At 43.9% G+C, this 14772-nt stretch overlaps 1 protein-coding gene across 1 annotated transcript in view; it reads right to left on the reverse strand.

Annotated features, from left to right (window-relative positions):
• INSR (insulin receptor) overlaps positions 1 to 14772 on the reverse strand; it is a 97747-nt gene that overhangs the window by 16319 nt on the left and 66656 nt on the right. The window contains exons 8-10 of the mRNA XM_058163240.1: positions 14125 to 14372; positions 12871 to 13038; positions 10783 to 10981 (exon numbers count right to left, since the gene is read on the reverse strand). Of these exons, the coding sequence (XP_058019223.1) occupies positions 10783 to 10981; positions 12871 to 13038; positions 14125 to 14372 (615 nt within the window). The remainder of the gene's footprint in view (positions 1 to 10782; positions 10982 to 12870; positions 13039 to 14124; positions 14373 to 14772) is intronic.

The following is a 14772-nucleotide window of genomic DNA, read 5'->3' on the forward strand; positions in this document are numbered from 1 at the left end:
CAAGGTTGGAGACCCCTGTGTTATACGAATGATGCTGTATTTATGAATCCTGTTATGTTCTTTCCTGACAAGCAAATGAGGCAAAGAGATTGGTGTAAATCTTCCTTATCAAATGGCTGTTCTGTGTTGAGAACGTTTGACTCACTTAATATGATTATTTATTATTATTTATTTATTTATTTATTAAATTTGTATACCGCCCTTCTCCCAAAGGACTCAGGGCGGTTCACAGCCAAGTAAAATAGACAATATATAAATACAATTAAAATGCAATTAAAAAACTTATTAAAATTGGCCACAATTAAAATTTAGAGCTAAAACCCATTTAAAAACCCATAAATTTAAAAACTAACTTACCAGTCAGCATCAGCAATACTGGACTACACAGATTAAAGATTTGACTCATGATGTGACGGTTTTCTGTGCTGGGAGGTACAACTGTTCCCTGAGGATCTGGGAAAAATTTTTTCCTGATAAAAGTGGTGAATGTTGCTCTTCCTTTTCCTCTTTCTAGTCCTTCTCCCCCAGCTCCTTTATTTCACCTCTCGCTTTTGACTTTATCCTTGTCTTGGAGGCTAAATCATGGAGGGCTTCTTTTACTGTACTCTTCTAACCCATTTTCCTGTCTTGTGTCACATTCCAGGTGAACTGTTCATTAACTACTGGTAGTTTTCCATTCAACTGAGATGGAATTTTCTTGAATTTTGAACAACACTTTTCTGGCAGGGTCCCAGCATCTTGCATCGATGTCAATCTTTTTGAATCTGATGGCAGCATCTGACACACTGGACCATCTGACACTGTTGTTTAAGTTACACAGGGTTACAGTATTTGGCATTATTGGTGGCAATTGTGTTGAACCTTTTCTGTCTTGTTGTTTTGCAACGTTGCACTCTAGATTTAAATCTTGGGAATTTCCCCTTACAGGGAATGCCTTTCAGGAATCAATCTTGAGTACTATTTTATCGTCTCCACTCATCCTTTGGGTGTCCTTATCTACAATTAGGGTTTCCAGTATCTTTATTATGCTAATGTTCAATTTATTGGTTTTTTTATAGAACTTGATGACAATGTACTGTCAACTGCAACAGGTGTTTCTCTCTTGGATGTCCATCTAGTACCTTAAGTAGAATATGGAGATTGTCATGTTTCAAACTGATCATCCTTCCCTTTCTCTATGAAGTCTTCCCTCTTATTTGTCTCTTCGGCCCACTGTCTTCTGACTGCACTACATGGGTGAAATGCTACCGGTTTGGGCCGGTTCGCCTGAACTGGTAGTAAAAAATGCTACTGGTTCGCCGAACCGGTAGTAAAAAAAAAAGTTCCAAAAATCAGCTGAGCGACGCGCAATCGTTGAAACTTTTTAAAAAAACTTTTTAAAGCATTTTTAACTACTGGTTCTGGAGAACCAGTAGTAAAAAAATGCTTAAAAAGAAAAAAAAAAGTTCTGACAATCGCACATCACTCAGCTGATCTTTGGAACTTTTTTTTTTAACTTTTTAAGTATTTTTTACTATTGGTTCTCTGGAATCATTAGTAAAAAATGCTTTAAAAAGATAAAAAAAAGGTTCCGACAATCATTGCAGTGGCACACGAGCTTGGGAACCTTTTAAAAAACTTTTTAAAGCATTTTTTACTACCGGTTCTCCAGAACCTATAGTTAAAAGTGCTTTTAAAAAGTAAAAAAAAAAAAGTTCCGACTATCATTGGAATCTTTTTTTTTACTTTTTTAAAGTATTCCGGAGAACTGGTAATAAAAAATGTTTTAAGAAAGTTTTTTAAAAGGTTCCCAAGCTCATGCGCCACAGCTGATTCCCCCCCCTTGCTGTGTACTATTTATTTATTTATTTATTTATTTATTTATTTATTTATTTATTAATTAAATTTTTATACCGCCCTTCTCCCAAGGGACTCAGGGCGGTTTACAGCCAAAATAAGAACGACAGCAATATACACATAAAACCATGAATTAAAAAACTTATTACACAAATGGCCGAATTAAAACATTTAGAATAAAGCCCAATAAATTATAAAATATTAAAACATTAAAACTAATTAAAATCCTATGCCAGTCCTGCGCGAACAAACAAATAGGTCTTCAGCTCGCGGCGGAAAGTTCGAAGATTCGGCAGTTGCCGAAGTCCAGGGGGAAGTTCGTTCCAGAGGGTGGGAGCCCCCACAGAGAAGGCCCTCCCCCTGGGGGCCGCCAGCCGACATTGTTTAGCGGATGGCACCCTAAAGAGTCCCTCTCTGTGAGAGGGTACAGGTCGGTGGGAGGAATTCGGTAACAGCAAGCGGTCCCGTAAGTACCCTGGCCCTAAGCCATGGAGCGCTTTAAAGGTAGTCACCAACACCTTGAAGTGCACCTGAAAGACCACAGGTAGCCAGTGCAGACTGCGCAGGAGTGGTGTTACATGCGAGCAATGTGAGGCTTACCTTCCCAAGCCTCCTTTTGGCACATATTGTGCATGCACGTGCGCAGCATGTGTTTGATGTGCACTGTGCATGCGTGCATGCAGAGCACGCTTGTCACATGCGCAGCCAGCAAACTGGTGGCAAACCAAATTCACCACTGTTGCACTAATGTATTTATTCTGCCGGTAGATTGCTAATGTTCACAAGTTGAATATTTGTAGGATACAGTGAGCTCTTTTAGAGCAGTGTTATTGCTACGTCCGTAGTTGTCTCAATTCCAGAGTATTGTAATAGATTTCTTGGCAGTTGATCACAATTTCTGTCTCTATTGCCGGACCTTAGTCCAAAACAGTGCCATTTAGGTTGTTCCTTTTTTATTATTATTTATTCATATGTATTAAAGATTTTACATAAAGTAAAAAAGCATATCTAAAGAAAAAGAAATGTAAGAAAAGAAAAAAAGAGAAAAAGGAAAAAAAACTAAAGTTATGAAATATAATAACTTTCAACTTTCTCTTCATCAGATATTAACAAACCTATAACCTCCCTTCCCAGAAATCCCTTCAACCCCTTATTTAATTCTCATCTGTTTCAATCTTTTAAACCCATAAATCATCATTTCATTCTTTTTTCTTCTTTTAGGAAGATGTCCATAAAAACTTTCCAGTCATTTAAAAAAAGCATGTTGTTTTCTCCCTGATCAGATTTGCCATTTCCGCTAGTTCTGACATTTTTATGATCCATTCCTCTATTGTGGGAATTCCACCTTTGTGAATATAATCTTGCTGCTGTTATCATATACAAAATCTTCCATAGACTAATCTTCCATGAGCCTTTTCCAGTTCACTATTCTCAACTCCCAATAAAAAGGTGATGGCGGTTTTTCTTTTGGCTTATTAACCTTTAACATTCTTTGTATGATTGTATATATTTGTATCCAATTTTTTTGGGCTTTTTTAAACAAGTGGTAAATGGCAAAATATCTCTCTGTTTTTTTCACATTTCCAAGGGTAACTTCTCCAAGAGTAACTTCTGCCAACCTATCAGTTCGAAAGTGCATAAAAAAATGCAAGTAGAAAAATAGAGACTACCTCTGCTTGTATTTTGCATTTGGAATAGATTTCTTTTGAGGTGGAGAGGGGGAGTAGCATCAGAGCGTGTTAATCATAATATAGGAAATACTAATGCTCTGATGGTCATTTTAAAAAATCCTTTCTTAGTGAGCACCTAGAAGCCAAGCACCTAGAAAAAACAGTTCTTGTTTTTTCTGGAAGCAGGAGATTCTACATTCTGGCTCCATTTCCATTCAATTTACTTATTAACCATGTAAAAGTAGTTATCTTGAGCATATGTACTGTCCTAAGCCGTATCTCCCACACATGATAGGCCAGAGTTCATAGACATACTATACCAGAGAGCAAACACATATAAACGAGGACGGAGGAGGACGGAGGAGGACGTAGCCAGCGACTGGAATACCATTTCCCCTTACCCCCGGTTTCAGGATGTTTGGACTATGCACCGGACAGAATACCATTTTGACTGTCATTCGGTGCTAATTGCTGTTCCATTCTTTGTATGCCTTCATTCTGGACTAGTACCATCAGTCATCATCTTGCCATCCGGAGATGGAGCCTCTACTTTGCCGATTCTTAGTCTCAGCTGCTACGCATTATACTGCTTGTGAACTCTTGCGCCTGCGAGGTGCCCCCGCCTCGCAGGAATGGCCCTCCTCATTACCGAGGGCCGGCCTCCATGACGGGTCTTGGGACCCACAGAGGTGGCATGCGAAAAAGAAGAGCTTGTGGGGTTTTTTAGAGAGGGAATTTTTAAGGGGTGGGAGGGTAAGGGCGGGTAATGGGGGTAACCCGTCGGGTAAGGGGCCAGTTCCTGCACATGCTCGCGGCGGTTTTTTATTATCAGGTTCGGAGGTTATGGGGGAGGAGTCTGTTCCTATCTGTGAGGGTGGTCCTATTGACACGGTAAGTGGGAGGGGCAGGTATGGCGGAAGCGAGGGGTCATATCAAATTCCGGGAGCGCGTGCTCGATGTCTTAAAGCGATCACGCGCTCCGACCCCTTGGACTTTTCCCGTTCCCCGGATGGTCAGGATCCTCAGAGCCTGGGCCTTCGGTTGATGTTGTGCAATGCTCGGTCTGTGGTGAACAAAGCCCCCCTTGTTTGTGATCTTATACAGGGGGGTTCCGCGGACCTTATGGGCATTACGGAGACCTGGTTGGGCACTGAAGGGGGCGTGCCCCTTGTAGAGATGTGCCCGCGGGGTTCCCGTGCATTCCATCAGCCGAGGGCCCAGGGTAGGGGTGGGGGGGTGGCGGTTGTGATTAGAGAGAGTCTAGAGCCGAGGGAGACCACTGTACCTCAGATTGCCGGGTGCGAATCCCTCTTTGTGAGATGGGGTCGTAGGTGTCAGATGGGCTTGCTGATCACGTACCTGGCTCCTTGCTGCGTGACAGCTGCCCTGCCCGAGCTCCTGGAGATGCTGGCTGGGGTGGCAGTTGAGACCCCCAGACTTTTAGTCATGGGGGACTTTAACTTGCCATCTTCCGGCTCATCATCGACGGCAGCTCGGGAGTTCACGGCTTCCATGACGGCCTTGGATCTGACCCAAGTAGTTGATGGCCCTACTCACATTGGGGGTGGCACTCTGGACCTGATTTTTCTCTCTGGACAGTGGTTGAGAGATCTGGACTTAAAGGAAATAGTCATCGAACCTTTGTCATGGTCAGATCACTCTCTTCTTCGCTTGGACTTTCTGACCGCCATTCACCACCGCGGGAGGCGGAGCCGACACGTTGGTTCCGCCCAGGCGCCTGATGGACCCTGATGGGTTCCGGACGGAGCTTGGGCCATTTCCTGAGGTCTGGCTCACGGCTCGGCTGAGGAACTTGTGGCGGCCTGGGAGCGGGCGGCGGCGGGGCCTTAGACCGTGTCGTGCCTTTGCGGCCTCTGACCCGGCGCAGGTCCCAACCGGCTCCTTGGTTCTCCGAGGAGCTGAGAGGATGAGCGCGGAGAAGGCGCCTAGAGTTCCTGGAGGTCTAGCCGTTCGGAAGCTGATCGGACACTAGTGAAGTCCTATACTAGGACTTACCTAGTGGCATTGAGGGAAGCGAGGCGTAGCTACGCCTCCTCCCTCATTGCATCGGCAGATAACCGCCCAGCCGCCCTGTTTCGGGTGACCCGCTCCCTCCTACATCAGGGGGGGGGGGGTGGCCCGCTGCAGGGGCGTGCTGGGGAGTGTTACGGTTATCTATACGATAAAATCGTACAGCTTCGGGATGGGTTGGACCAAGATTGCGGTGATGCGGGTGAGATGTTCGAGGGTGGTCTTGGCGATATTGTTTGGGATGAGTTTGACCCTGTGGCTCCTGAGGACATGGACAGGTTGCTGGGTAGGCTGAATGCCACCACATGTTTACTGGACCCGTGCCCCTCCTGGCTGGTGCTGGCCACTCGGGAGGTCACACGAGGCTGGCTCCAGGCGATTACGACCGCTTCTTTGGTGGAGGGTGTCTTCCCGGCCGCCTTGAAAGAGGCGGTGGTGAGGCCCTCCTTAAGAAGCCTTCCCTGGACCCGGCTGTTTTAGGTAACTATCGTCCGGTCTCAACCTTCGCTGCGGCGAAGGTTGTAGAAATATGGTGGCATATCAGTTTCCCTTGCACCTGGATGAAACTGTCTATCTAGACCCGTTCCAGTCCGGTTTCCGGCCCGGTTACAGCACGGAGACGGCTTTGGTCGCGTTGGTGGATGATCTCTGGAGGGCCAGGATAGGGGTTGCTCCTCTGCCCTGGTCCTATTAGACCTCTCAGCGGCTTTCGATACCATCGACCATGGTATCCTGCTGCGCGGTTGGAGGGATTGGGAGTGGGAGGCACCGTTTATCGGTGGTTCTCCTCCTATCTCTCCGACCGGTCGCAGTCGGTGTTGACAGGGGCAGAGGTCGACCCGAGGCGCCTCACTTGTGGGGTGCCGCGGGGTCGATCTCTCGCCTCCTGTTTAACATCTACATGAAGCCGCTGGGTGAGATCATCAGTGGTTTCGTGTGAAGTATCAGCTGTATGCGGATGACACCCAGCTGTATTTTTCACACCGGACCACCCCAACGGTTATCAAGTGCTGTCCCGGTGTCTGGAGGCCGTGCGGGTCTGGATGGGGAGAAACAGGCTCAAGCTCAATCCCGCCAAGACAGAGTGGTTGTGGATGCGGCATCCCGGTACAGTCAGCTTAATCCGCGGCTGACCATCGGTGGCGAGTCATTGGCCCCGATGGAAAGGGTCCGCAACAGGCGTCCTCCTGGATGAGCGGCTGTCTCTAGAAGACCATTTGACGGCCGTCTCCAGGAGAGCGTTCTACCAGGTTCGCCTGGTACGCCAGTTGCGCCTTTCTGGACCGGGATGCCCTATGCACGGTCACCACGCACTCGTGACGCCTCGCCTGGATTACTGCAATGCTCTCTACATGGGGCTCCCTTGAAGGGCATCCGGAGGCTGCAGTTAGTCAGAATGCGGCTGCGCGGGTGATAGATGGAGCCCTCGTGGCTCCCGTGATAACACCCATCCTGCGCAGACTGCACTGGCTACCTGTGGCCTTCGGGTGCGCTTCAAGGTCTTGGTGACCACCTTTAAAGCGCTCCATGGCATTGGGCGGGTTACTTACGGGACCGCCTACTGCTACCGAATACCTCTCACCGACCCGTGCGCTCTCACAGAGAGGGTCTCCTCAGGTGCCGTCAGCAAGGCAATGTCGCCTGGCGACGCCCAGGGCAAGGGCCTTCTCTGTGGGGCTCCCACCCTTTGGAACGAACTTCCCCGGACTCCGTCAGCTTCGGACCTTGGACCTTCCGCGGGCTTAAAACATATTTATTTAATTGTGCAGGACTGAGCTAGGTTTTAAATTCATGGGTTTTAATTGGGTTTTATTTGTATATTTTAATTAACGGGCTTTCAAATAAGTTTCTTAATTGTTTTTATTCTGTATTTATATTTATATGTTTTTAAATGCCTGTGAACCGCCCTGAGTCCTTCGGGAGATAGGGCGGTATATAAATACGATTAATAAATAAATAAAATAATAAATAAATAAATAAATAAACATCTGTAATGTTAACAGCTAATGATATTAAAAATGAGATCTAATTCATTGGCACAGCTATCAAAGAATGTTTCAAGAAGGAAATCTCAGAAAAAAGAAAGAATTACTTTCCCTGTACAGTTTTCAAAGAAAATTAGATTGGTGAAAATCTTTACTATTACACTTAGTACTAGTCACTGTTTTGGCCTGTAATTTCTCCTTATTTGAGGAATTACCACTGTATATTCATCAAACAAAGACTGTCTTATTTCAAAATGGTTAGATAGAGGTATTCCAAGACTTATAACAGTTTGTTTAATGACCGAAGTTACAGTGACACTGAAAAAGTGACTTATGACCGTTTTCCACGGACATGACCACTGCAGCATCCCCATCGTCACATGATCAAAATTCGCATGCTTGGCAACTGGTTCATATTTATGACAGTTGCAATGTCCTGGGATCATGTGACCACATTTGATGGACCACATCCATCAACACTGTCAAACTATTTACTGAATCTGCACTACTATTAATCTTCTCATCGTTCCCATCACCCATCTCCTTCCACTTATGACTGTATGACTGTAACTTTGTTGCTGGCAATCCCTTATGATTTATATTGATATATTGACCATCAATTGTGTTATAAATGTTGTACCTTGATGAACGTATCTTTTCTTTTATGTACACTGAGAGCATATGCACCAAGACAAATTCCTTGTGTGTCCAATCACACTTGGCCAATAAAAAAAAAATCTATTCTATTCTATTCTATTCTATTCTATTCTATTCTATTTTGTAACTTCTGACAAGCAAAGTCAACATAGAAGCCACATTCACTTAACAACTGTGTTACTAATTTAACATCTGCAGTGATTCACTTAACAATTGTGGCAAGAAAGATTGGAAAATGGGGCAAAATTCACTTAGAAACTCTCTTTCTTACAACAGAAATTTTGGGCTCAATTGTGGTTGAAAGTCGAGGACCACCTGTATGCAAAAATTTATTTTCCCTTAAATACAGCTTCTGCCCAAGAAATCTCAACAAGCAAGTAATGCCAGAACTTCCATAAACTTCATTATTTTTTGCAAGCGTCACTAAGGCTCTTAGTTGAATCATTACCCTTGGAGATTCGTGATTCAGCTTGCTTGCTAGAAAGCTTGGGCTAAAGTTCCCCTATTTTAAAAAGGACCAGCAACTATGTTACATAAAGCCTCACAAACAATTGTAACAGCATGGCCAAAATTGCATCAATTATCTGAGACACCTTAGAACGGAATGAAAGTCTCCTTCTACAAGGAATCAAAGACACTATTATGCTAATATCAGCAGCTCACCATGTTTCCAGGGCATTCTAGCCAGAACCTAACAAAAAACAGAAAATATGGCACAACAAGCTGTTTACAGGTAGATATAGTCCTCAACTTATTGGTCAGTAAGCAAGATACCATGTGACTGCTTTGCTCAATGACCATAATCCTGGCATTCCTGAGTGAGGTTGTTAAGCAATCTCGTGGGTCCTAAGCAGGAATGGAGATGCAATATTTTGCAACAGCCCAAAATGCTTTCAAGCCGTAAGGCACACTTTCCAAGGCTATTGCAACTTCAAATGATCATGAAATGCTGGTAGACTCAAAGACTACTCATAGTCCTGAATTTATTTATTAATTTATTTTTATTTATTTTATTTATTTGATTTTTATACCGCCCTTCTCCCGAAGGACTCAGGGCGGTGTACAGGCAAAATAAAACAAACAATACAAAGTACAATTTAAAATGCAATTTAAAAAACTTATTTAAATTAGCCTGAAAATTAAAATTTACCATACACTAAAAACCCCATTTAAAATTAATAAAAATTTAACATTACAATTCAATTCAAGCCAGCCCCGCGCGGATGAAAAGGTGTGTCTTCAGTTCGCGACGGAATGTCCGAAGGTCAGGTATTTGGCGTAAACCCGGGGGAAGCTCGTTCCAGAGTGTGGGAGCCCCCACAGAGAAGGCCCTTCCCCTGGGGGCCACCAGCCGACATTGTTTGGCGGACGGCACCCTGAGAAGTCCCTCTCTGTGAGAGCGTACGGGTCGGTGGGAGGCATGTGGTAACAGCAGGAGGTCCCGTAGGTACCCAGGCCCTAAGCCATGGAGCGCTTTAAAGGTCGTAACCAACACCTTAAAGTGCACTCGAAAGGCCACAGGTAGCCAGTGCAGTCTGCGCAGGAGCGGTGTTACATGGGAGCTACGCGTAGCTCCCTCTATCACCCGTGCAGCTGCATTCTGGACTAACTGAAGCCTCCGAGTGCACTTCAAGGGGAGCCCCATGTAGAGAGCATTACAATAATCCAAGCGAGAGGTAACGAGCGCATGAGTGACTGTGCACAAGGCATCCCGATCAAGGAAGGGGCGCAACTGCCGAATTTACAACTATACTGGCACTTCCCTGTAATGGCACTTCCGTCACAAAGCAATGCGGTTCTAAAGCTCAATGTCATATGACCACTCATTTAGCAATAACAATTCCAGCACTCCTGTTGTCATTCTTAACTGAATCCTGTGACTCAGGGGTTTCTTGGCACACTGTAAAAATCTCGAAATAGCTGTGTTTTCCAGGAGAAATAGCTTTAGTATTGTTCACTACTACAAACCAGTGGTGGGTTTCAAATTATTTTACTACCAGTACTATGGGTGTGGCTTGGTGGGTGTGGCATAGCTTGGTGGTCATATCTTGGTGGCCGTGGCAGGGGAAGGTTACTGCAAAATCCCCATCTCCTCCCAATCAGCTGGGACTTGGAAGGCAGAGAATAGATGGGGGTGGAGCCAGTCAGAATTTTTACTACCGGTTCTCCGAACTATTCAAAATTTCTGCTACTGGTTCTCCAGAACTGGTCGGAACCTGCTGAAACCCACCTCTGCTATAAACTAAGTACTAAACACAGTGGTCACATCCTTTTCAGCTCTGTGGACCGGCAGCACCAGGAGTCGGGGGAGAGAGGATAGTCTCACGCATGCCCACCACATGTGCAAATGGAGCTTCACGCGCTCGTGTGCTTATCTGCTGCTTGCAGGGCCCAGTTCCCAACAGACCATGAACCAGTACCGGACCACGGACTGGGAGTTGGGGACCCCTGTTCTAATACAGTATACTTCCATCTTTTGTTTGATAGCAAAGAATAGAATAAAATAGAATAGAATTTTTTTATTGGCCAAGTGTGATTGGACACACAAGGAAAGGAAGTCTGTCCTCACTAGAGCCAGAAGGAAGCCACACTCAGGGACTTACCTCTGAACAAAGACTTCATTGTGGAGGTAATTCTCAAAAGTCTTCCTGAAGGCAGATTCCTCCAACTCCTTCTGGATCTGAGAGTCTGTTTTAGGGCAGGTACAACATTCTTCATTTCTTTTTTCACCCTCAGTCCCATTGTGCTTGAAGTGATCTTCTACTAGCGGGGGAGACCATGTCCAAGAGGGTAGCTTCAAGCCTGCAGGACAGATGGACAATAAAGCTTTTATGTCTCATGATCCTAAAAGATTAATAGTCAGTAAGGGAATTACAGCCTCAAGGTCATCATGTTTTTGAATATATAATGCCAATTCCTATTGGAAAGAATGGTAATTCAAGCAAGGTCCTCTCTAACTGAATACATCTGGGGGTTGGATATAGTAGCTGAATACAACTTGTTAAAGCAGTCACTCCTTCTCTCTGGATCATGTAATTGTTCTCAAAAGTTGTTGTATAATCCCAGAAAAATATATGCTTGGTTTAAGGATTTGCAGATAGTTGTTATTTGTTTCTGCATGCTCCATGACACTTTTTTTAATCCAAACCAAAGGGTCAGGCAGTTTGTTACATAGCCTATTGACCATGTTGGTTAGGAGATTATGGGAACATTGGCCCAGCATGTGTAGAAGATGCCAGTTATGTTCAGACATTTTAGCTAATTGCTTTTGGGTTAGTGTAGGGTTGCTCAAATCACCTCCTTCCAGGTTAATCAAGGAAGCTTAATTAAGGTTAAATCCATAGTGCTGCACAGCCAAAATAGCTATTGATTATTGATTGTGTGTTTATAGAAATAGCTGTAAATGGGAAACACCAGGTTTGAGATAGATGGCTTAGTGGAAACATAAGGAAAAGGTCTGAATACAATAACTTTTTTTGGAAACTTCGGAAAACAACAGTTGGGTATTCATATATGCTAAGCTGTAAAGTGGTTGGTTTGGTATACTAAATTAAATGTGGCCAGAGTTAGCTTATTAGATTTTTACCCCATTGCAATTCATCAAACTTTTGGTGCTTATAGATACAATTAACCAAAAATTCAAACGTGACCACAAATCACAATATCAACAAAGAGATGTTATAATCCAAATGCCTTTTGGTACAGCTCAGTTGTCAACATCTTCTGAAGCATAATCTAATCTCAAGAAAGAGCCCAAGCTAAAGGGCTGGTGCCACCCAAAAGTAACAATTTTTCTGAACATCATCTTCCTGACTTATCAAAAGTGGGGAACAATCTGCTGCTACTCCTGACATAATCATAAGGTTGGACAGAGTTCTGTAAAAAGATACAGTCTTGTATGTAGTGCCAAGCCATAAAAGACCTTATAGGTTAATTCCAGAACTTCAAACTGCATCTGCAAGTTTCACCAGGAACTAATGCAGGGATACAATACAGTGTCATACGGTCCAAGTGATAACTGCGGGTGAACATCTGGGCTGCTATATTCTCTATCAATTAAAACTACTAGATGCTTTTTAAAGGCAGCCCAATATGGAGTAGAGAATCACAATGGGTTAAACCAGGGGTCTCCAACCTTGTCAACTTTAAGACTTGTGGACTTCAATTCCCAGCTTTGCTGGCTGAGGAACTCTGAAAGTTGAAGTCCACAAGTCTTAAAATTGACAAGGTTGGAGACCCCTGGGCTAAACAGTGGACTAAATAAGTGCATTAACCTCAGATATATCGAGTATAAGCGAGTTTTCAGCACGCTTTTGTGCTGAAAACGCCCTCGGCTTATATTCGAGTATATACGCTTATACTCAGTTTTTTTCTTCTTTTTTCACATTATACCGGATGGCGCAAACTTGGCGGGCTTTTTGCATTAGCTGGGAAACCCTGCCGGTGCAGTGAGAGGGCGGGCGGGGCCGCCAGCCTTCTCGGCTGAGGGAGGGAGGTTTCCCGACCGTAGCTGCCTCATTTCCCACCCTCGGCTTATACTCGAGTCCCCAGTTTACCCCAGTTTTTTGGGGTAAAATTGGGGACCTCGGCTTATACTCGGATCGGCTTATATTCGAGTATATACGGTACTTGCTCTGAAAATATCAGAAGTTTAAATCTGGAAAAAGGGGGACACAGCTAGCCTGCCTTACCCTTCAGGCAATAATCTAGATCATAGAGTTCGTTGTCTTCACTTTGCTGTTCCCAGGATACCATATAATGTGTAATATTCCCATTGGGATGAGAAGGTGACTTCCATTTCAGAATGATCTGTGATGAAGAGTTGGAAACAGAAATTGGATCCTGGGGGACACTTGGCACTGGAAAGAAGAGAAAAATATATATATAACCATCAAAAAATAGGAACGTGAACAAAAACCTTATCAAGTCCCACAATGAGTGTCTCAATAGATGAGAATATTTGAAGCTAAGAATTCGGCTGTGAGGACCTTGGTGCTCTCTGAGCTTGGTTTTTTTGCAGCTGTTTCATTACAAGCCAGGTAACATCATCAATGCTAGTAGGGAATGGGGTTTGCTCTCATTTTATATACTAGTGGCTTGTCCTGTCAGTGTTGGTGGGAGTGATCTTCATGGTTCCTTGATTGGACTGTTATTTGTTAGCTTGTTTGTGTGAGTTGGTAGTTCCGGGTATTCAGGTATTGCTTACTACTTCATTGTTGGTTCAATGTTAATCTTGATGCTAATCTCTGCTCATCTAAATGCTGATTGCCGATGAGGAGTGTTTTGGTGTTTTTGTTTCCTTTTTGGCTGTTTGATTGTCTCTGTTTTATTCTGGGCTAGTTTGATTGCTCTTGGAATGCTATGGCCACTTCTGAATAATGAACCTTAGATGTCAAATAGAGAAGCCAGACAGATTCAGAGGAGAACTAACCAAGATGATAAGGGGTCTGGAAACTAAGCTCTATAAGGGGCAGATCCTTTATCTGGGTATGTTTGGCTTGCAAGAGAAAACTTAGGGGAGATATCACAATGGTCGATTATAAATTATTACAATTATAAATAGATATTTATAAATATCTAAAAGGATGCAACATACAGTAGTGGACCTATTTTGTTAAAACTAAGAGTGTGGCAAGGACCAATGAAATTGAATTAAAAAGGAGCTTCAGATGAATACTTTGAGGAATTTCCTGGAGTTAAGAATTGAAAAAGATTTTCAAATGGGAGCTGGGGCCAGCTAGGAGGCGATGGCTTGCTGGATTTCTGCTATGAAAGAGGTCACACTAGATGACCTGCAAGTCTTTTCCGACAAACTCTTTAGCAATACATTAAAATAATTTTGTAGTATATAATTATTAAGTCAGAGAATCAATTACAACCATCCTTCCGCAAGAACCGTTTTGACTGGCAGTTTCTAAACATTGCAAGACAGTAGTACTGCTCACCAGAAGCATTAGTTCGAATGTATATGATCTCGCTCTTTGCCCCATAGATTTTCTGCTCATCTGTATGAGTGACCAGTGTCTTCACAAAAATGGCATACTGAGTCCAGGCTTTCAGGCCCCGCATCAGGTACCCAGGGTCTTTGGTTTTGGCATCAGTCGCTCGGGAAGGAGGTTCAATATCCACCACTGTCCAGCTGTTGGAGCCACAAACATCCTGGCCATCAAATTCCGTCACGTTCCGGAAAGGACTAGCCCAAAAAGGAAGGGAAAGGACACTAGCTGCTATTTCAGAAAAGCAATACATACATGTAGGAAGAAATGTGCTATTTTTTTTAAATGGGGGGCAATGGATACAAGTTCAGAATTACGGAGAAGAGAGAGAACTCTTCTCTCTAAACTAGACTGGCCAATGATAGCGAGTGCTAGGTGTATAGAGAATCATGTCAGCCTAAAATGGCCAAATAACCCAAGCGAACAAAGAATGCCAATTTTGGTGTAGTACAATAGTTAAAGCCAAGCACTCAAGAGCAAGTGCATCAATACATGAAGCTATTCCCACTAGCCACTTGATATGGAGGCTATATGGGTTATGAATACAAGCAGAGGCCATAATGTTTTTTTGCCTACTGAACGTAACTGACGTTTTGA

Source organism: Ahaetulla prasina, chromosome 1 (genome assembly GCF_028640845.1).
Source record: "Ahaetulla prasina isolate Xishuangbanna chromosome 1, ASM2864084v1, whole genome shotgun sequence".
In the NCBI taxonomy this organism is placed as follows: domain Eukaryota; kingdom Metazoa; phylum Chordata; class Lepidosauria; order Squamata; family Colubridae; genus Ahaetulla; species Ahaetulla prasina.